Here is a 21,644-nt window from a genome sequence, read left to right on the forward strand (position 1 = left end):
GCACCGCCGGCACCGCCGGCACCGCCGGCACCCCCGGCACCGCCGGCACCACGGCCGAGCCGCTGCAGGACGAGGCGGACAACCAGGAGAACGTCCTCTCGCAGGTGCTGCTGCGCCACGCGGGTGCGCGGGGACCATGCGAGTGCACGGGGGGCGATGCAGGGTGCACGGGGGGCGATGCAGGGTGCGCTCTGGGCGATACTGGGTGCGCTCTGGGCGATACTGGGTGCACTCCGGGCAATGCTGGGTGTGCTCCAGGCGATGCTGGGAGCACTCTGGGCGATGCTGGGAGCACTCTGGGTGATGCTGGGTGCGCTCCGGGCGGTATTGGATGCACTCCGGGCAATGCTGGGTGCTCTCCAGGCGATGCTTGGTGCTCTCCGGGCAATGCTGGGTGCTCTCCGGGCCATGCTGGGTGCGCTCTGGGTGATACTGAATGCACTCCAGGCGATGCTGGGTGCTCTCCAGGCGATGCTGCGCGCACCCCAGATACTGCATGGGGATGGGTGCCGCTGCACAGGGTGCTGTTACCCCTGGCACTGCCCCAGCGGGTGCACGTCCTCGTGCAGCCTCTGCATGTGCAGCGGGGCAGGGTCCCGGCTCCTGCCCTGTCCCTGGGATGCTCTGGCGGTTCCTGTTAGATTTGGCCGTGGAGCTGAGCGCTGTTATCTGCCCTCGGGCAGCATGGAGACTATTGGGAACACACTGCCCGAGTTAGTTCTGAGCCGGGGCTCTCACCAGCGCTTTCTGCAGATCTCCGTAAAGGAAATTCCTGGCATTGTAGGGAGCTGCTCTGGAGCGCTGTTTCCCCGCCAGCTTGCACTGCTTCTGGGTTGCTTTGAGTCACCCCTCCCGTGCAGCCCAGCCCCTTTGCCTCTGAAAGGAAACCTTGCTCAGCTCACCTAGCAGGTGACTTCAACTGTGGTCCCTCTTCTTTGGAAGGGCCTGGAGTGTTGCAAGACAGCAGGGTGGGGTGGTTCAGCCTGCCTTGTTTATGCAAAGCAAGTGGGGCGGGGAGAAAACTGATGGCAGAAGCTTGTTTTATTCACGTGCAGGTGGGGATGGCCAAGCTGGGCACTCTAGAAAGCCTCGTGGTTGGCAGAGCCTGGTGATATCTGCCAGATCCAAGGCCCTCGCTAACCTGCTGCTGCCCGTGTGTGTGTGCTCAGCTCCTAGGAGACTATGACAAGGTGAAGGCTGTGTCCGAGGGCGCCGACTGCCGCTGCAAGTGCCTGGTGCGGCCCCTGGGACGCGGCGCCTGCCAGAGGATCAACGAGGGCTCCTTCCGGGCGGAGGATTTTTACACGGTGGAGACCATCACGTCGGGCCCCAGCTGCAAGTGCGCCTGCGTGGCCCCGCCGTCGGCGCTCAACCCTTGCGAGGGCGACTTCAGGCTGAAGAAGCTGCGGGAGGCTGAGAGCAGCGACCTCAAGGTGCGTGCGCTGCTCGCAGCCCGCTCGCTTGGGGCTGCTCGAGAGGCAGCCCCGCACGGGACAAGGGTCTTTTCCAATACCAGAATCCATGCACATGTGCAAAAAGCTCTGCCCAAACTGGGAAAATTGCTGCCACCAGCTGGCAAGCGTCAAAATACTCACAGGAGGGCGGACAGCGCCGGTCTCCGCAAGCCGGAGGGCAAGGCTGTTGGGTTGGCCTCTGAGACGGCTCCTGTGCCCAGGTTCTTTAAAAAAAGAAAACTTTAAAATGTTTTCTTTTAACCTTAAAGATTCTGTATTGCTCTTATACTTGGGTGGCTTATGTAAAAGCCAAGTGCAGGCGAAGGGGTCGAGGTAAGGAGAGCCTCGCTGCTTCCCAGCGCGTGGGGTGATGGCTGGTGGTGGTGGTGCCTGCAYGAACACGGCGCATATCCCTGTGGGGACTGCTGGTCCTGCCCAGTGGGATGTCAGACATCACCCCTCGTGCTGGGGGTGCTCCCTCATCACTGCAGGGATCTGTTTTTCCTGAGTAACTTGGAGCATGAAGGTGTTTGGTCTTGCTGAGTGCACCCCGCTAGCAGTTTGGTATCCAGGCTCCCCTGTGGCTGAGGATCTGATGGGCAGATCAAAACTTTGGGGCAGGAGAAATCGTGGTCTGGAGTCCCTCGCTGCTCCTGTGTCCGTGGGAGATGCCAGAACATCTAGCTTGGACCTGGGCGAGTTGCTGAGAGCTGTGGCTGGGAAGGACGCCCAGCCGGGCAACGGAGCCACGTAAAACGTGTCCTGTGCGGAGGCCGTCGGAGCTCCTGCGCGTCCCCACGGGCTGCCTCCGAGAGCCGCGCAGCCTCCAGGAGGAGCACGGCCTGYGCGGCCAGCTCCGGGCTTGGCTCCGGCCGCCCGCTCCTCCCGGGCATTGCTCGCAGCCAGCTGCTGCGGTGTGAACGCTTGTCCTCTAGGAACTGGCCCGCTCTGCCGAGCTCGTTTTGCAAGGAGCCACATCCAAGAGATTTCACAAGGTTTATCCAAATATATACACGTGGGGCTTTTCTTTGCTGTACCGAGTCAAACCGCGGGAGCTGTGAAAACAGGCCTGCGTTCTCACGGAGCGTTAAGCCCGTCCTGGGGTCAGACAGACCGGTCTAAGCGCTGACCTGTCTAAGGAGAAGCCAAGAGGCACAAGAGCACCCCATCAATCACCCATAAGAAGCAGCTCCCACATCCATCAGTGGATGGACCAGGCAACCCAAGCGGTTTTACCCTCTTGGCTGCTCTAGCATCGTGGTTGCATCTTCCAGGAGGGACTTGGAACCTTCTGTAGCAGCTGGGGAGCAGTTAAGGGTTGTGCCTTATGTGTGCAGACTACTGCAAGCCAAACTGCGTGGATGAAGGGCATGGGATTAGTGGGTGCCTGCATCAGTGTGATGTTTCGGGAGGGTGCAGGCGTGGGGAAGCCAGGTCGTGCGTGTCTGTTGTTGCTGTAGTGCCAGTTTGTGGCTCCGCAGGGTGGCCTGGACTTCGGTGTCTTTGCAACGAGCGTGTGTTGAGGGTGCTCTGGAAGGTGCCCGATGGAGCCCGCAGCCTCCGCGCGCTGGAGGCCGTCCAGCCCGGAGGGAGACGCGTCTCTAGTCTGGCAGGTTGCGTGCGCTGCATCGCTCGTCTCGGGCCGCTTCCCAGCGGAAAGTAGATGTGCAGCCATAAAACAATCCTCGTCTCTTAACRCTGCCATGTTATTTGGCACGGAAAGCTTTCCTCTGCTGTCAGCTCCGCGGGGAGAGAGCCGAGGCYGAGGTGGAAACTCCAGTGTGCTGCCAGGAGCATTGCTGCCGTGTTCCCGGAGCACTGTGGAGCGGTGCTGTCTTACAGCAATGCCTCTGTATTGGGATATGATTGTTTGCTCCTCTCTTTGCAGCTCTCCTCCATCATGGAGATGCTGGAAAGCGCCTTTTAYGGCTTGGACCTGCTGAAGCTGCACTCGGTCACGACGAAGCTGGTGGGCCGGGTGGAGAAGCTCGAGGAGGTAAGACCGGCCCTGCTCCTTGTCACTTGTTGCCTCCAGTGAGATCTACCTAACRTCAAGTTCTTGGGACCTTCGGTGCATTTGGGGCCTTAATCCTTGTGGGAGAGGCATTAAGTGATCACAGTTCAGTTTTGCCACTTGGTTAGCATCATTGCACAGTGCATGATGGTGCATCACCCGAAAAGGCTGTTTGGGAGCAGTTTCAAGTGCACAAAGCTGGGTTAGGTGCCTCGGGTTAGGTCCCCTGTCCGACTTCTGGTGTGTTTGAGGACAATGACCTGCAGGCCGGGACAAAACTGAGGCAGATGCTGCAGGGCAGACGCAGAGGTGAGACCTGCGAGCCTCTGAGGGAGCGGAGGGAGCCTTGGCTGCAGGCTGGTGGCCGTGTCCCAGCAGAGACCTCCTCAAGCGCTGTCCAAGAGCGGATGCAGAGGCTTTCTGGGCAAACAGCGCAAATCGCATCGTCAGCCCCCTTGTTTTTCCCTTGAGACAGCTCTGTGGGCCAAACCATCAATGCACAAAGAGCTCTTAAAGAACTGTGAGAAAAGGCTTTCTGTGGAAGCCGCTRCTTGGTTTTTGTGTTGTTTTGAAGACATTCTCTCTGTCTTTGTTGGACGTAAACTAAATGAAAGGAACTGAACTCAACTGTCCAAACTRAAGTGAAGCCACTTCAGAACCCCCTAGCCGAGAGCAATTGCAGCCACCAGCTGTGGGTGGATATGTAGTTGGTGGAACAGTCCTATAGTTGTCAGCACGAGCTGAAACCTCACGTGCAACAGTGTGCAGCAAGGATGCGGCAGCCGCAGGGGAGCAGGGAGCCGGCATCACCCAGCAGAGCACCAGGGCTCCAGCCCATCCTGCCGCGGCTGTTCTTGGTCCATCCCTGCCCCCATGGTCCATCCTTGCCCYGACGGAGCAGAGTTTGGCTCCATCACCTCTGGTCTGTGCTCACCAGGCCTCCAAGGAGGCCAGGGTCCTTAATGGACAAGTTACATCTTGGCTTCTTCTAAAAAGAGCTAAATCCTCAACGCAGCTAAATGCATGGATAAAATGCCTTCAATTCCTTGGAACAGATGGCCAGTGGGCTCATTTTTACTTCCTTGCACTTTAATATTCCTTTGGCTGATGCAGCGTATGCTTTGCAGTTTGTTACATTGCATTCAGCTCTGCAGCAGCAGGCTGCTGGGTTAAATACTGGAGCTTTCCCCCTYGCTCCGTAGGTGGGACAGCGATTCCACATTCCTGCTGGTGCAGAGCAGTCCCGTCCGGCCGCAGCCCAGAGCCAAGGAGCAATGCTTTGTAAAGCCAAAGTTCCACTTGCGGAGTGTTTTGGGAAGGCAGGGAATGCTCCATGCCAGGGGTCAGGAAAGAGACAGCCGAGAGCCATGCACCTGGTGCGAGGGTCCCGCCTTTCCAAGGGTGGCAATTCCCCCAAAAGSGGTTTTGATGTCTAAAAATAATAAAGCACCAGTGTTTTTGTTCGCAATCCCTCCCTGCTCCTGTACTTTGACTTATTCTGCAGCTTAGTTCCTTGGGCTTGGTGCTGAGAATTGGGTAGTTTGGGATTTGCAGAGAATTGGGTGATCTGGGGACCTGAGCAGCGTGTTGTCACATCCCAACGGGTCAGACTAGAGCCATTCAACTAGTCACAGTGCGAGTTCCTCCCAATGGCCGAGTCAAAGGTTAAGCTAAGCTAAGTTGGGACAAAGGTAAGTCCTAGGACTTTGTATAATGACGAATGACGCAGTTGCTCACACACGTCTTGTGTGTGCAGGGATCGCTGTGCCCTTCTTGGTGCCRTAGTGGTCCTGCCTGCCAGCCTGGTTTGCATGGAGATTTCAGCAAAGAGCAGACCCGATGGCACGTGTCTGTGGGGGGACATGGTGGTGGCTTTGCAATGCTACTGATGGCAGGGAAGAGGGGACAGGAGAGGCCTGGCTTAGTGAGAGCTCCCCCCGTGCTGCGGATGAGCTGKTTTGGGGCCTGGTGCAAGGACAGCTGAGGCTGGTGCTGCTGCAGGGCAGGGGTCTGCAGCAGCTGCTCCCCGCGCCGCAGGCCACCGCTTTGGGGACAGAGTTGTGTCCCGGGGCAGGTGCTGCACGCGAGTGGCAGGAACAGGAGGCCGCGCTGCTGATGGGAGGATGTCCAAGCTGCTTCTGCCACCGTAGGTCTCCCAGGACAGTGGTGTGGGGGTAGGGTCTTAAATGAGCTCTGGATGGCGTTTTTGTAGAAAGGTGGTGAGTTGTTCCCGGTGTAATAAGGAATTTTGCACAAACGATGTCAGTGAAGGGAAGGAGCTACAGGGTTTTCCAGCCAGGCAGCCAGGCTGAGCCAGAGCCACGCGCTGCTCTAGGCTTGAGCTGAGCTCGCAGCTGTTGCTTCAGCTGGTAATCTGAGGTCACACATGAAGGCTGTGGAGGATTTGGGGAAGAATTAATGGCAGCACGGTTTCAAAATGAAGCACCAGGAGGAACTGCCTCCAGTTTCTGTGCAAAAATGCTTTGATTGATGTGCCATCTACTCAAAGCAGCTGCCGTCTGAGGGAGGAAAGATCCAGAAGTTATGGCCAGAGACCAGAGCAAGCCCTGGATGCAAGGTACACCCCGAGCTGCGGCATCGGCAAGGGCGCAGGAATGTTCCTGCCCAGTGAGGTGCAACGAGCCACAGCTGTCCCCTGGCCGGGGACACCGGCTCCGCTGCGCTCCCCAGCTTCTCCTTCTCTCCATGCATGGCGGAGAGGAGCTGTTCCTGAACACGGAGTGTGCTCAGGTGCCACCCTTCAAACACAAGCAGTGCACGCTCTGGTGCTGGGTTTTGCTAAGCGAGCACACGAGCCTGGTGTGCCTGGCCAGGGCTGCCAAGGCCCTGTGAGTGCTGCTGCGTCTGGATCTCACAGGAAGCTGGAAAATCATGGGCTTCTCTTTCTCCAAACCAGCTGAGTGCGCTGATGGCCTCAAGAAGTTGCCTCTGGGGTCAGGCAGGCAGAGCTGACACCACCGCAGCCGACTGGGACAGGTCCCCGYGGGAGAAGTGGGATTCATAAATGGGATTGGTCAGCCTTCATTTCATGGGAGAGGAGCTGAAGTTACTGAGATGCTTGGATAAGGCCACATTAACCCACTGGCAAAGGAGGCCAGGCTGAGACTTGAGATGTTTTGGCTTGTTATGTCCTCTTCCTTTTATGAGCTGTTAAGCAAGGCTTAAGGGCAGTTTTAGGAGGCTTGAGGCCCCTTCTTAGGACAAAGGCACAGGGAAGTCTGCTGGCACAAACATCTTCAGCCTCCCAGCTTCCAGTAGTACCTAGGAGAGATGAACAGGGCCCTAAGCTATAGCGGTGGGGACATGAGTGGGATGTGGAAGACGGTCTGCACGTTCTCCATTGCCCTCAGCCTGGAGCGTTATGTTTCCCCGAGAGGTCGAGCGTGTTTCTGCAGGATCAGCCCCTGCGTGTCGCGCTGCTCGGGGACCACAGGGCAGCGGCTGCTCTGTGAGCTGCGCCAACGCTGCAGAGCTGGCAGTGCTCCCTGCTGCCCCGGGCACCGTGTCGACCCCRTGCACGGGCCCCTGCCCCATGAGGCCCCGTGGCAGAGGGGAGCTGGAGATCTGCRCCCCGGGGAGGTGGATTTGGGTCCCTGCGAGGCCAGCGTAGATGTTGGGTCTGTGCAGGAGCAGGGTCCCRGCTCCCAAGGGACAGGCAGAGATGGGCTCTGTTGTGGGTGCTGGGGAGCACCCCCAGCTCTGGCTGCACRGGGGAAGCTGCCCCAAAACTGCCTTTCTTTGGCTCTTCTAGAGCATGTCCAGGAACGTCACGGAGCGGAGCCATCGCGCGGGAGCAGGCGGGCAGGAGCATCTGCAGGAGCCGCACGGCCGGGACAGGGAGAACTGCTCCAGCCTCCTCACCAACAGCCTGGCTGACATCGAGGGCTCGCTGCAGCGGGATGCGGAGGCTGCCTATGTGCACACGGAGGTACACGGCAAACCGCAGAGCTCCCCGTCCCCATGGAGCATCCCAGCGGCTTCCAGATGTGCCGGGCCCGGTGTCGGGAGCCGCTCCGCACTGCCTGCTCAGCACGCGCTCCATGAGGCAGCCCTGGAGCGCCCAGAGGCCCTGGGCTTGTTTTCCAAGCCCGTTTCCGCTCCTCAGGCTCCAGGCTGCCTCTCTCAGCACAGCGGAGCTGCAGCCGGGCCGGAGSAGGGAGCAGGACTGAGCCGCTTCCCGAGCCGCTTCCCGAGCCGCCCCCCTTCCCGCCCGCTGTTGGTTTTAGAGGTCAGAGGCAGCCGAGCCGCCTTGCTGCTCGGAAAGAGTGATGTCATCGSGGGCCGCTTGGAAAGCGCTGGGAATCTCTGTGCCGGCGGCGCTCGGAGCCTTTCATTAGCGGGGCCGCGGGGCCCGGGGACGGCCGCCCCCCGCCCCGAGGGGCTGCCTCTTCCCAGCCGCCCCCGGCGCCGCGCGGGGCTCCGGCGTCCCGCTGGCGCCAGGGCCCGGCCTCAGGCCGCCCCGGGGGTCCCCGCGGGCTCCGAGCGCGGTGGCCGCTCCGCGTGGGACAGCGGCTGTGGTGTCCGGTGTGGGGGGGCCGCTGGGGATCCGCTCCCCACAGGCCGTCCCCGCGTGTTCCTCGCTGCCGCCCCCCCCCGGGTGTATTTTGGGGTGCCGCAGGGGCCCGCGGAGCGAGGGGAGCAGCCCCTCGCCGGGCTCCGCTCGCCCTACGTGTAACCTGAGCAGGGGCTCCGCATGGGAACGGCCTGGAGCGACTGCTGGAGGGGCTCCAGGCCCGTCCAGGCGGCAGCGTGAAGCGCAGCGCTTTTATTACCCCAAGTGACCTCATTTCCCCACATTCCCGCTTTCTTGCCGTTAATTGCAGCAGGGCTTCAAAGGAGCCCCGGGCCTGTCCCCTCGGCCAAGTGGGAGTCACTTCAATGTTTCGGGCTGTCTTTCCGCTTTCCTTTAATGAGATGAAATCCCCCAGCCGGGAGCTGCTGCGGCTGCCTCGGTGCCGGGTTCCCAGCCCTGAGCCCACGGAGCCCCCAGCCCTTCTGCGAAGGTGTCTCCAGCCCCACTCTGGTTGGAAACCGGATCATTTTCCTTCTCTTTCAAGTCATGGGAAATGGTCAAGGACCACGTCCTTCTAGGGCATAGCCAGGTGCCTGCTGTCACATCCAGATCCTTTTCCCCGGGGGGACATCAGTCTGTCTCTGCTGGCTTTATCGCTTCACCCTTTGCAGCTGTGGTCCCAGAGATGGGAACGTTCCCCTGAGCACCACCTGCTCCATGGGCAGCAGGTGTGTGCCGGGAATGGGCCGGGAAGGGAGGCAGCGGATCTGCTCCAGGTTAGCTCATGTTGTAGCTGCTGGCCCATGGCGTGCAGTGAGCTGCCCAGGCCTTGCCCGTGGCACGAGGCACTGCGGGCGACCTCGGCAGGGCACAGCAGCCTCCTCAGCGCTTGGCTGGCCCCAGGAACCAGCGTGGAGCTCTTCCCCCACGGCATGGCTGTGTGTTTTGGCCAATCGTGTAATGACCTCTTGTGCCTCTTCCAGGGAAAATATGAAGAAAGATTCCTGAAAGATGAAACCATCTCTCAGCAGATCAACTCCGTTGAGTCCCTCCCAGAGCTTCACCTTGTTCCAGAGGATGAGAAGTCAAGGCAGCTCTTGCAGAGGAAACTGCACATACGGAGCCGGCCTCCCTCCAAACCCACCATTGTCCGAGGGGTCACCTACTACAAGGCCCACTTCACAGATTCAGAGAACGACATCGAGGAGCAGCGTGAGTTGGGTTTGTAGCCACATCTCACTTAGCGTCCCTCTGCCCCGCTTAGCGGTGGGGCAGGCAAAGCCAGCACCTCCGCTGCACCCTCGCCTCTCCGCTCCATGGCCACCTGCGTGGTCCCTTTTGCAGGGGTCCCCAGCAGCTGAATGCGCTTGTCAGCCCCCAAATCCTGCCTCTTGTCCCCTGGGAATGTGGGAGCAAAGCGCGTAGGGGCATTGTTGAGAGGAGGAGGGGCTGGAGGCAGGAGGAGATGTGAGTGAGGATGAGGAGCCGGTCTGCGAAGGCCAGGGCTGAGGCAAGGCAGGAGGGTGGGCAATGCCACCTTGCCCAGTGACTCCGGGGGCAACAGGGGAATGTTGGGGATCATTTGCTGGAGAGGACCCCGCCGCTGGGCGCTGCGGGAGCGGATGGGAGCAGCGGGGAGCGCCTGCGGGCTGCGGCAGGCCGGGGGGAGGCGGGAAGACGAGAGCAGGATGTGGAGGTTTAGTGCGGCGTTGCTGGTGCGGCTGTGGAATGAGGGAAATTAGGGAACCGCGGGGACGAATGAGCTGCTAATCCAGGAGACGTGGTTTCTGAAAGGAGGCCAGGGAGCAGGAAAACCAAAATTGCAGAATGGAAATRTAGAGATGGGAGATGAAAACATGGAGTGGAGGAAAGAGAAACTACCAAATTCTATTTTCTCAGGTGTGTTATGGAGTTAAAGCTGGGAATATTGACTGAGAGCAGCGGAACTGTTGGTAAATCCCTGTTGAAAGTGGCAATGAGGGCACCCAACCTCTGAAATGTGCATGGGAGAATGACACAGTATTATTCCAGGAAAATATATAGTAGCTATGGAAATAAGGCACTATTACTGCTTAAAACACCCAGAATCAACACCTTCCCAGAGATTAAATGCAAGTTTATTAAGTATGCTATTCCTGTAGATCTGCGTGCCTGATGTCACTGTAAAGATGTTCGTGGCAATGGCTCCAGAGGGTGAAGGGGGAGAAGAGGAGAGGAGAGGAAGGTTCCTTGGGGCAGGGAGGCCTTCAAAGAGGCATTGGGGATGCTGAGCTGTTTGCAAAGTGCTGTTTGCCACTCGCTGCTCCCAAGCCTAAGCCCTYAAGTAACGGGGGCTCCTGGAAGCACAAGAGGAGACAAATGCTCGCTGTGTGCAAACGCGGCTCGGCAGCGAGGTCAGGCCGGTGCAGCCGTTCCTGAGCCGGATGAGCTGCCAGGAGGAGGAACGGCAGTGGGGCTGGCGCCCGCGCGCGCCGCRTGCCCAGCGCTCCAGGCGAGCGCTGTTTCGGCAGGCCGGGCAGCGCTCKCCGCCACGCTTGCTCCTTGGCAAGTCGCTCCCTTGCCAGGTTGCCCTTTGCTTGTGCAACGCGGGGAAGGGCAGAGCGGCGCGGAGCGGCGCGTGCCGTGTGGCCTCGCGCCGGCGCTCACGGCCCCGTCCTTGGCCCGGCAGCGGACGAGCTCTTCAGCGGGGACAACACGGTGGACCTGTTCATCGAGGACCAGCTGCTGCGGCCCAGCAGCCGGGCCGGCGAGGGCGCCAGGAAGCCGGCGCCCGTGGGGTGGCCGCCCACCGCCGATGGCGCCGCCGCCACCGCCGCGCCACCCGCCGGCACCGCCACCACAGAGCCCCCGGTGCCCGCCGAGCCCACGAGCGGCCCCGTGGCGCCGCACGCCGCCACGGCCCCCGTGGAGCTGGCGGGCACCGAGCCCTCGTGGCTGCCGACGGCTTCCACCCCGGCCAGCGCGGCGGCGCCCACGGCGGCCGGGAGCCTCCCCACCGCCAGCGGCGGCGTCCCCAGCCCTGCGGAGGTCACCGGTGCCACGAGGGACGTGGGGACGAGTCCCGCCACAGGAGCGCCGGAGGAGGCGAGCACTCCTACCATGCCTGCCAGCCCCACCATCCCCGCCACCCCCAAGCAGGTCCTGGAGGAGGAGGACATAAGGAACATCATCGGTGAGTGCGCGCGCCCCTTCCCGGCGCTATGGGTGGGCAGACGCCCGTCCCCCCGYGCAAGGGGACGTGGCCGGGGGCGCAGCAGGGCCACGGAGGCTGCTGCGGGTGGGTGCTGCCCTGCCTGGAGCGCGGCAAGCCCCTGGTGCTCGTGCAGGGCGCTGCAAGGACACGCTGTCCACCATCTCGGGGCCCACGACGCAGAACACGTACGGGCGCAACGAGGGCGCCTGGATGAAGGACCCGCTGGCCAAGGAGGAGCGCATCTACGTCACCAACTACTACTACGGGAACACGCTGGTGGAGTTCAGGAACCTCGACAACTTCAAACAAGGTGGGCTGGCGCCGGCCCCTTTTCTGGTCCCCACCTCCCCAGTGTTTCCCTGGCTGCAGCTCAGCTGGTCCAAATAACCTCCCATTTCCAAGACCCTTTCAGCTGTAGAAATGGGGAGCGCTTCTCCAGTGCTGGTACCAGACCCAAGGGTCCTGGTGGGCTTGTTGCATGGGGCAGGACCATCTGCCCATGGCTCCTGCCAGGCTTATCCTGGGGCAGTGTTGAGCCCAAGAGGGGCTGTTGTGGTGAGATGCTCTTGATGGGACAGATCGGGGCCACAGGAGAGTTTGAGGTAGCAGGAGGAAATCACCATGACAGGCTGCAGATGGCGGCTGGGAAGGGAGCACAGGCAGAACTTGAAGGCAGAGGGCGGCAACAATGGCTGTCATGGGGCAAACACCGTGAAGTTGAAGGGAAGGTTTCACCAGCCCAATGTCCCTGTCCCCCCAGGGCGCTGGAGCAACTCCTACAAGCTCCCGTACAGCTGGATTGGGACAGGACATGTCGTCTACAACGGCTCCTTCTACTACAACCGGGCCTTCACGCGCAACATCATCAAGTACGACCTGAAGCAGCGGTACGTGGCCGCCTGGGCCATGCTGCATGATGTGGCCTACGAGGAGTCCACGCCGTGGCGGTGGCGCGGCCACTCAGACGTGGACTTTGCTGTGGATGAGAATGGCCTGTGGGTCATTTACCCGGCCATCAGCTACGAGGGCTTCAACCAGGAGGTGATCGTTCTCAGCAAGCTGAACGCCGCCGACCTCAGCACCCAGAAGGAGACCACRTGGCGGACGGGGCTGCGCAAGAACTTCTACGGGAACTGCTTTGTCATCTGCGGGGTGCTCTACGCCGTCGACAGCTACAACAAGAGGAATGCCAACATCTCCTACGCGTTTGACACGCACACCAACACGCAGATCATCCCACGGCTGCTCTTTGAGAATGAGTACGCCTAYACCACCCAGATAGACTACAACCCCAAGGACCGCCTGCTCTACGCCTGGGACAACGGGCACCAAGTCACCTACCATGTCATCTTTGCCTACTGAGACCCCAGCGACAGCAGGATGCTGTGAGGGGGCCACCAGCACCTTTTATTATTATTGTTATTATTATTATTATTTTGTACAAATCAAAGAGTAAATGATGGGTTTGTTCTTTTTTTTTTTTTTAAAAAAAAGGTGGATCGTGGATCGATCCCCAGCCCGATTGAGCCCCTTGGCCTGCGGGGGCACCTTGTTTCTGTTTCTCCGGGGCGCCCGCGGGCAGCGCGGAGGTGCCGGCCCGCAGCGGGGCTGCTCCTGCAGGAGGGGAGGGCCCGGCTCTCCTGTGCGGCACCGGCGCCCGGCCCGGGGAGGCTGTGACAGGAAAAGAACCAGCAGTAAAGGAAGGGGCTGGTGCACAGCTGGCCCTTCTGCTTCACACGGYGGGACTCTGGTGTCGGCCGGGCCTGGCGGAGGGTGCACGTGTAGTGGGGAAATGCCCCTTCTCTTGGAGCGTCCCCCAGGGTGAGCCCAGCACCTCCATGCCTCCCATCCCAGCAACGTGGGCCCGAGGGAGCGCTGGGCTCGGGGCCGCGCGGCAGCAGCCTCTGTAAATACGTGTAGATGATTTGTGTTGGTTTGTTCTGTGTGCGCCCCTTCCCAGCCCACCTCCCTCCCTGCTCCCCTCCCGGCCCCTTCGGCCACTGGCCGCTGCCCTTCCTCGCCCGGCGGCTTCTTGTATTTACCCGCTGTTTATAATAAAAGAGCAAGTACCGTGGCGGCTCTCTGGGGCTTTCTTTGGGTCTGGGCACAGCAGGTGAGAGGTGATGAGGGCAGGATGCACCAGGCGTTTGGGGCTGCCAGGTCACAAATTGGGGTGAATCAAGTGAGATGAATATTAACCAGCCMAGCAGTGAAGAAAGAACCATTTTATTGCCTTCAGTGCAAAGGACGGGGAGCGTACGCTGGAGGAGAGGGCCCGAAGGTGCCCGCTGCCACCGGAGCCTCCAGGTGACAGGATGAGGCCGCGGGGCTGCCAGCAGCGCCCCAAGTGCCCCCTCTGTGCCAGGCTCCTGCGCCCCACATACCTCAGAGGCACGAGGGCGGCGCGAGGGCCGGGCTGCAGCCCGCGGCGGCGCCCCACGAGGGGAGCGGCGCGGTGCGGCGCGGCACGGGGGTTATTTGTGACTCCTGCGCGAGCTGGCCTGCGGTCAGGTGGGGCCAGGGCCAGGAAAATGGAACCGGTGCGAGGAGCGCGGCCAAAAGCTGGGGCCGAGCGGAGCTGCGCGCAGCGGCTTCCCAGCGCTGGGGCCGCGCGGCTCGCGCTGACTACGTGGCAAAGGGCAGCGCTCCGCGGCGAGGCACGGAGCGGAGCAGCCTGCGGGGGCGCCTTCCTCCCCACCAGCCTCCTCCTCCTCGAGCCGCTCGTGTCTTCTGGGCGTTGCTGACTCTCATTTCCTAACAGCTATACACGCAAACAATAATAATAATAATAATAATAGTAAAAAAAGAAACCCACCAGTCGGTGAGTGGGTCAGACGAGGAGGGAGAGCCAAGTGTCTGGCACACTGCTCATCCTCTGTGCTAGCTCTGGAGGAGGTGGGGGGGGGGGGCCGTGACATGCTGAAGTCATTAGAGCGGGCGATGCGCTGCTGGCTGCGCGTGCTTCCCTGCGGGAAGTCCCCGGCTCTGGAAAACTGGGAGCAGCCRCACGGCTCTGCGGCCTGGGCCGGGGCAGAGCCGACTTCAGCGGGAGCCGCTCCCAGGGCTCGGCGCAGCTGGGCAGGGGTCAGGGCCGGCGAGCCGGAGGGTGGGCTGTGCTGCAGCAGACACTGCCGCTCAGGAGGGCGTTAGACAGGAAGAGAATTAAATAGCTTTTAAAAACCAACAAGAGCAGTAAAACCTTCCGCAGGAGCTACTGCAGGGACTTGACAATGGCCCTGAGGGCATGGGGCGTCTCTGGCACGGAGGGGGACGAACTGTAGAAGGTGCCGCTGTGGTTGCGGCGCTGCTCGCGCAGGTACGGGGGCACCGAGGAGCTCTTGATGTGCAGAATCCTCGTGTCCATCACCTCGCAGTCGATCTGCATCATCACCTCGTAGTCCTGCCCGTTGATCACGTTCTCTGCAAAAGGAAAAGGCGGCATGAGCCCCACGGGCCAGCGCTCTGAAGCTGAGCTGAAAATGGAGATTAAATGAGAGTGCGGCTATCTGCTAGACCAAAGGGCCCAGGGCACCTAGGAGAGTTGCAGGAGAATCAGGAGAGCTCCAGGAGAAAAGGAAAGCTGCAGGAGAGCTGCAGAACAACTAGAAGAGCTGCAGGAGAGCAAAGAGAGCTGCAGAAGGGCGGCAGAACAACTAGGAGAGTTGCAGGAGAGCAAAGAGAGCTGCAGGAGAGCTGCAGAGAACTAGGAGAGCTGCAGGGGTACCGAGAGAGCTGCAGGAGAGCAAGGAGAGCTCCAGAAGAGTAAGGAGAGCTGCAGGAGAACCAGGGAGAGCTGCAGGAGAGCAAGGAGAGCTGCAGGAGAGCTGCACGCTGGGCAGCACTGCTGCTGCAGAGGCTCCTGGCCCTGCAGCATGCAGGGGCTGGGAAGCCACAAAAACCAGCCCTGCATGTGGCCAGCATCTGCTGCCTGGGTTTAAAGGTGGGAGACTATTCCCTGCAAAGACAGTGTGTCCAGGAATGCGGGAGCCGAGATCGGATTTCCAGGCACGACCGGGCCTTGCTTTTTGGAGTCAGAAATACTGACTGCCATCGGCAGGCTTTGCTTTGTGCGCCGAGAGGATGGAAGATCACCTAATGGAAAACGTATGCATTGGAGGAATGCAATATACATTACTAATTTTTMCTGCTTTCCTGGATTAACTCTGATTCTGGATGACAGCTGACAACTGTGGCCGGGCCCGTTTGTGCCCCACGCCACCTGTAGAAGCCATTAGATCAAACACGTCTGGCAGMGTAATGAGAAGCAGGAGCAAACCCTTGCGTAGGGGCTGAGGGCCTGCGAGGGGAATCAAAGCTCCCACCTGCGGCACTGAAGGGCGAAGGCTCTGATGTGCCGCCGAGCGCTGTGGCCCTCAGGCCCTTTCTGCTGCCCCTCGTCCTTTGAGTTTGCACCAGCTGTGCTCAGGATGGGTCTGCTGAGGGCAGGTTTGGAGCTGGCATGGGGATGGTGCTGCTGCGGTGCCTGCAACACTCAGGCACCGGGACAGGGCAGACCAGGAGYTTGGAAGGGGTGAGGAGAAGGACCGTGTGTCCCATAGCCAGCAGTGCCCGCAGAGCGGGAAGGAGAAGGTGAATCACATCTGGGGGCTGACCCAAACCCAGCACCTGGACAAGATTCAGACAGGCCTGAGACCACCCAGGACATGGGCTGCACGAGCAGCACTAGGGAAGGCCAAGGGGAGGGAAGAGCCTGGATTATTTTGGGTGGAGAGAGCATATAGGAAGCCACTGGCTACATGGGACACAGAAAGCTGAAAACGCAGCACCCAGCTTTAATGCTGTGGAGACAAAAGCTTGAAAGGGCCCTGGTTGTGCTGGAAGATGAGCACCAAAGCTGGGATGCTCTGCAGAGACAGCAGTCACCAAGCACTGATGCTGCYGGGCAGCTCGTCCAAAGGAACATGTACGAAAACGCAGGCTGCAAACTGTGCCCCTCGCTGCCGTGGGACCCCCTGTGTCACCTCGGCCACAAAACCAGCGAGACTGATGCCCTGCGTGAGCCCACGTGACTCCCAGCAGAACAACAGGCAAATTGACCTTAATGTAGTCGACACGAGCCGATCTGTCTGGAAAGACCAGTGTGCTGTCAAATGGAGAGGCATTTCAAAAATGATTCCACATGGCTCTGTCCTGGGGTTCAGGCCAGCTAATTGTTTCATGATCTGGATGAGGAATAGAGAGCAAACTTATCAGATTGCTGGAAGATGCTGAACTGGAGAGATTTCAACCACTCTGGAATACTGGAATAGACTATGGTTTTGCTAAAAGCAAGAAACCGTCCAAAATCATCAGGCTACATTTCAACAGAGGCGAGCGTGAAGTGCAGACGCCCAGGAGAATTCAGGACCACAGGAATAATACGGGGCCGGGCAGAAGCACTGCAGGAAAGTCTTGAGGATTGGAGGCTGGAGAGGATCGCTGTGTGTGAGCCACAGCACGGCGGGCCAGGAACCATCAGCTCCACTTCTACAAAAGGTGCTTTGTCTTTGATTAACTTTCAAATGGCAGTGAAATATAAGGCCTAGTCCTGACCTGATTTTTGTCACAAACAAAGATGTATCCTAACCAGATCCAATAGCTCTGTTGACACTGGAAAACCTGGTGTTCATGTTTCCTTGATGATCAGTTTAAGTCCAGTCCAATGCCTTGCGTGGGTGTAACTGGCCACCTTCAGCAAAGCTTTGGCCATGCTGTTCCTATTGCTTGTCCACAAGCAGAGGGATATCTGGGGCACAGCCCTTGGTTAAGCATGAGGATATCCGGGGCACAGTCCTTGGTTCTCAGGCCAGAGGATCCCCCTTAGTCCACCCTCATGCACAGAAGAGGCTGTTTTGCCTGGTGAGTCCTGCCTCCCATCAACAACATGAGTTAGGAGGACAGCAGAACAGCAGATCTTTTAAAAATACCCATCCTGAGGATGGTGATTCCACCACCTTCCTTCCTGGGGACATGTGAGCCCAGCAAAGCTCTGCTCTGAGCTGTCACAGGGGGCCACATCTAAAGCAGCTTGTGAAGTGACACAGGCCTTGGGTTGATATGACTAGACCTCACTTTGAAAGAGGCAGGGTCAAGCCAGCGGCCTTGCTGCTGTGGGCCAAATTTCTAAAGAGAGAAGAGGGGAGAACCTTGGAAAGGAGGCCCCAAGTTGGGCTATAAACCGTGGTCGCGCTCCCTCGGAGACCTGATTTCCCAGAGATGTGGAGGACACTGTGTCTGTCAAGGGAGGACCAAAAGCCCAAGGTCTGGGAGGCCAGCACTGCCCAAGGGCAGGGCATGGGGCTGCCCAGACACCCAATTCCTCCAAATGTTTCTCGTGTTGAATTACCTGTGCCTGACGATCTGTTTGATTACGTAAGTGAAAACAGGGGAACAGATCTCCTGTAGAGCTGCCTAGATTTATAAATAGCTTTATTACTTCTCTTTAAAGTCTAGAACATATAGCGTTTCATGTTATATAACCTCAGAATAAAACTCCAGAATACGAGTAAGAAGCTGTCCTTTCAGGCCAAAAGGCACCTCGACGTTGCAGTTAATTATTTGTTAGCACTGCTCAGTCAAAAGGGTTTAAAAGCCATGATTCAGATATGACTATTTCCAAACAACAGGGTTTGGCACATTATTGTGCCAAGCACTGCCCTTCTCGGCCTGCACTAAGAAAATCTCGCTGCCTGGGGCAGCATGAAGCTCCYCATATGTCAGTTTGATGTAGGGAGCACAAATCCAATGTCCCTGGGCTGCTCTCTAGGGTTTAAGTGGTTCCTCCTGCAAACGAACATGCTGCAAGATCCCCTCAATGAGAGCTGAAGTCAGCAGCCCAAACCAGACACAGTAAATTAGGCTGATGGTAATAACTATTGTCACAAATTACCAAACATGGTCTGTAACATTTGAAAAATCGGATTTGCAAAACCTTTTTTTCAAGATGCTGCTTAAAACCCAAATATCTGCTTTTCAGTCGAACTGCTACTGCTCAGTCACATATTCAAAAGAAAAAAMMAAAAAAAAATACCCCAAAAATCCCTCCAGGTTTGTGTCTGAAATTAGGTATATGAGATGTTCTTTTAGAAAAAGGCAGCAGAGGAGGACTTGAGAGGCAGGCAATGAGATTCTAGTGTTTTCCTGCAGGAAGTCAGAACAAAAGGTGCTGTGAGGTGTCTCTCTAGACTCAGACCTTACCAGTCAGTTGGCTACTTGGCCCTGTGAATGCAATCATAGGACAAAAAAAAAAAATCTTATTGTGATTTATCCTTTTCCACTTACATGTGGCATTCTGCTGCAATAAAATTCTTGCTTGAAGCCTGCACATAYGCAGAGAGGCTGAGAATGCTGCTTGACCTTGCTGAAATAACACAATACAGCCTATTTGCTACCCATGGACCTTGTTTAGTTCATGTAAAATTTAGGTGTCAGGGAGTCATCTCTCAATATTATGATGCAAAAATCTCTTTTACATCCATCTTTGCTGGAAAAAGCTTCACACCTTCTATTGTTTTCACCCGTCATTCTATTAAGAAACTGCTTTGCCACAGGGAATTCCAAACAGTGGCCAGCAGTGTTAATTTACACTTGGAACTTACTCTTTGTGCCCATCCATTAAATCAGCAGGAACTTCAACAGCTTTCAAAGAGCCATCAGATCCGTGCCAGTATCTCTGGTTGCTTTGTGCTAGCTGTRCCAAGCTGGCAATGCTGGAGTTTTGTTTGAAGAATGATTTAGCAAGAAACTACCAAAAAAAAAATCTTCAAAAAATCTAAAACAAAACAAAATAACCCAACCCAAACTCATACTGCAACCTGCCCTGTCCCAGATTGGAGTTAAGGGAAGTTTCCTGAAAGATGAGGCGACTTGGGCTGTCCCCAGGCATCATTTCCCCACGCTGTGGCTCTGAAATCTTCCATCTCCTCGGCACTGAGCAGCCCTGACCGTCCTCTCCGGTACATCTGGACTGTGTTTCCATCTGAAGGGTTGGTATACACTACCAAATAAGTATATAAATGAAGCAAAGTTACTGTAGCAGCTACAAAGCCTAAAAATACCCTCACTGCAACAGCCCTGGAGGGTTTCTAAAATATTTACAGATTTGATTATTACTCGAGGCAGGGAGAAAACTATATTGCAGCCCAAGTTGCACTTCTTTTTAAATGCAAATACCTGTTCTTAACTGCTTCCAAACAAACTAGTTGCAATCTCCTTATCTCTGTGGACTCTGCTGTCCTTCCTGCCCTACACAGGTTAAATGAGCATTTATCCAGGGCATTTCTGCTTTCGAGATCTTCTAGTACCTCTCAAATAGTGCCAGGCTGCAGGGTCTCTGTGCAGCACAGGAATGGGACAGTTCCTCTTTCCCAACCTTGTTCCTCCCTGTTTCTCCTTAGCTACTGAGGCTGCTTCCCAAGTGCTACGATGAAGCCTTCAGTGAGCACGGTCACGTTGTCACCTGCTCTCGTGTAAAGTCCTCCACAGGCGTGGCTGAGCTTGGAGGAAGCCAGGGAGGCTGCAGGTCACACCKGAAACCCCACCAGCTTACACAAGGCCAGCAGGAGAAGAGGAAAAGAGGAGGAAATGAGGAACGAGGGGCAGAACAGTTCTGTTCAGGCATAGAAAGCTTTCCTGGAGAGCGCAAAAAGACAGGAAAGAGGCTGCAGAGGGAACAGCCTCATTAGGAAGAACCTTCTTATGCCTGCTTGGGAGTGACAAAAACTATGACCAAACGGCCTGTATGCTCCACAAAASCAGGCCTACTATCTGACGACCTTAAATAATCAGATAACACCTCCAAACTCTATCTCTGGCCTCTTTCTTCCCCCTTTTTTAGGATCAGCTACAATTATGCTGCAGGGCACTGCCCCCAGCACAGATGTGCATGGGAGTCTACGGGCGACCTCCTCTTCGTTGCAAAGCCTGGCCATCTGTTTCTGCCCTTTCTTTTATTCCTTTCAGTGAGCTACTACCCCAAACAGCATCCAGTGCATATGTCTCAGCTCTCACAGGTCCAACCAGCTTGTGCAAAAATGAAACCTGTTTCTCTACAGTTCCTGAGGCAGTTTTAAAAAGATTCGCCTCATTTGCCACTTGCCACTTTCTTACATATCCTCAGGTGGTGACACCACGCAAGAACACTTCAGGCTTTTCTTCACAGCACTGACACTGCTCTTTCACACCTTGCTCCTCTACAGGTTCTGCAGATTTCCCAGCAGGGCTCCTCTGAAAAACAGTCTTTTTTTCTTTTTTTAATGCCTTAAGCAACTTGTTTCTCAACATATATTTTTGACCTAACTTCTTATGACTCTTTAATCAATTCCCTCGCCACCTGCCAGTATTTTACTTTACTGATTTTATTTTTAATGTGTTTTCCTATTGCTACATAGCCCATGCCTTTAGAGTTGAACATCACTGTAATATGTACTTTAGCATTTCAATTTATACCCTCGTTCAAACAATGAATTTCACTAATTGTCTGCATTTTTCCCCCAAGACCTAGCATCACTTCTTCACTGACATGGACCTGCTCTATGACCCAGCATCATTTGGGCCTTGGGGTTAAATTGTGTCCCTGAATTAAGAGGGAAGGCTGGTGACATCTTGTACTCACTTACAGTCCAAATGTCTTTATAGGCTGGATGGTATCCAAAGAGTGAGCTGCATTTTCCACCTGTCTCACTTGGACACATAAAATTACCTCATTTATTTAGATACTGTGATCAGCCTTTGCTCACAGAGGAGTATTTTTATCACCATCCCTGCGCAGCTTCTGTCTGTCTTGTTTCTTCTGTCTTCCTCCATGTGCCCATCTTTCATTCGAGGCATTTTCCAGTTTATTTAAAAACCAATTACACACATATGTTGTGCAGTGCCTCTCTGAATGAGGAGTGCTAATAAAAATAAGCCAGTTTCAGAGATTTCTGTCTATGTTATTGCACAGCTACAGCAATGATTCACCCATTTAAGATATGCATGAGTCCYGGCTCTGCAAGAGCTGCCTCATTTTTCATAGGAAGTCAGCTCAGATTCCAGCCAACACTCACCCAGAGTGTATTTGTGCTGTGCAGGTGCTCACCAAGATCCTGGCATCTGGGGTTATCCCTGAGTACGAGGCAGGATGGAGGCAGATGATTACAGTGGAGTGGAGGATGCCYGAGACTGGAAACGTTTCTCAGATGCTCAGGGCACGTTTCTCAAGCACCTTCCAACCCCTGCCCTGGYGTTTCCCTTGGGATTGCACCTGGAGGCTGCTCCCCTACCAGGAGGTGCTGCAGGTAAAGCAGATTGTATGAGCCTGGGACTGGGTGCAAGGACAAGGCCAGGCCCCCAGCCCAGCTGGCTGCACTCTCCTGCAGGCTGCAGTCAAAACACAGAGAAAGACTCTCTTGGACCTTGGAGTTTTTATTAATCTCTCTGTTTTCTCCAGTGATGCTCTCAAGACGGAAC

The 21,644-nt window shown here is 56.9% G+C and overlaps 2 protein-coding genes across 2 annotated transcripts in view; one reads left to right on the forward strand and one right to left on the reverse strand.

The window, feature by feature from the left end:
- Window positions 1-2: 2 nt before the first annotated feature.
- On the forward strand, window positions 3-12,579 carry OLFML2B (olfactomedin like 2B; the record flags this gene model as incomplete). Its single annotated transcript, XM_026043767.1, has 8 exons — window positions 3-104; window positions 1,170-1,433; window positions 3,343-3,450; window positions 7,241-7,417; window positions 8,986-9,214; window positions 10,671-11,174; window positions 11,329-11,505; window positions 11,956-12,579. Coding segments are annotated over 8 exons (2,163 nt in total), but the record flags the coding sequence as incomplete, so codon positions are not given.
- Window positions 12,580-14,117: 1,538 nt separating this feature from the next.
- Window positions 14,118-21,644, reverse strand: part of ATF6 (activating transcription factor 6) — a 71,053-nt gene continuing 63,526 nt past the window's right edge. The window contains exon 16 of the mRNA XM_026043768.1: window positions 14,118-14,615. Within this exon, the coding sequence (XP_025899553.1) occupies window positions 14,407-14,615 (209 nt within the window). The 3' untranslated portion in view covers window positions 14,118-14,406. The remainder of the gene's footprint in view (window positions 14,616-21,644) is intronic.

The sequence above is a fragment of the Nothoprocta perdicaria genome, unplaced genomic scaffold (genome assembly GCF_003342845.1).
Source record: "Nothoprocta perdicaria isolate Ctin4 unplaced genomic scaffold, notPer1 scaffold_34, whole genome shotgun sequence".
Lineage (NCBI taxonomy): Eukaryota > Metazoa > Chordata > Aves > Tinamiformes > Tinamidae > Nothoprocta > Nothoprocta perdicaria.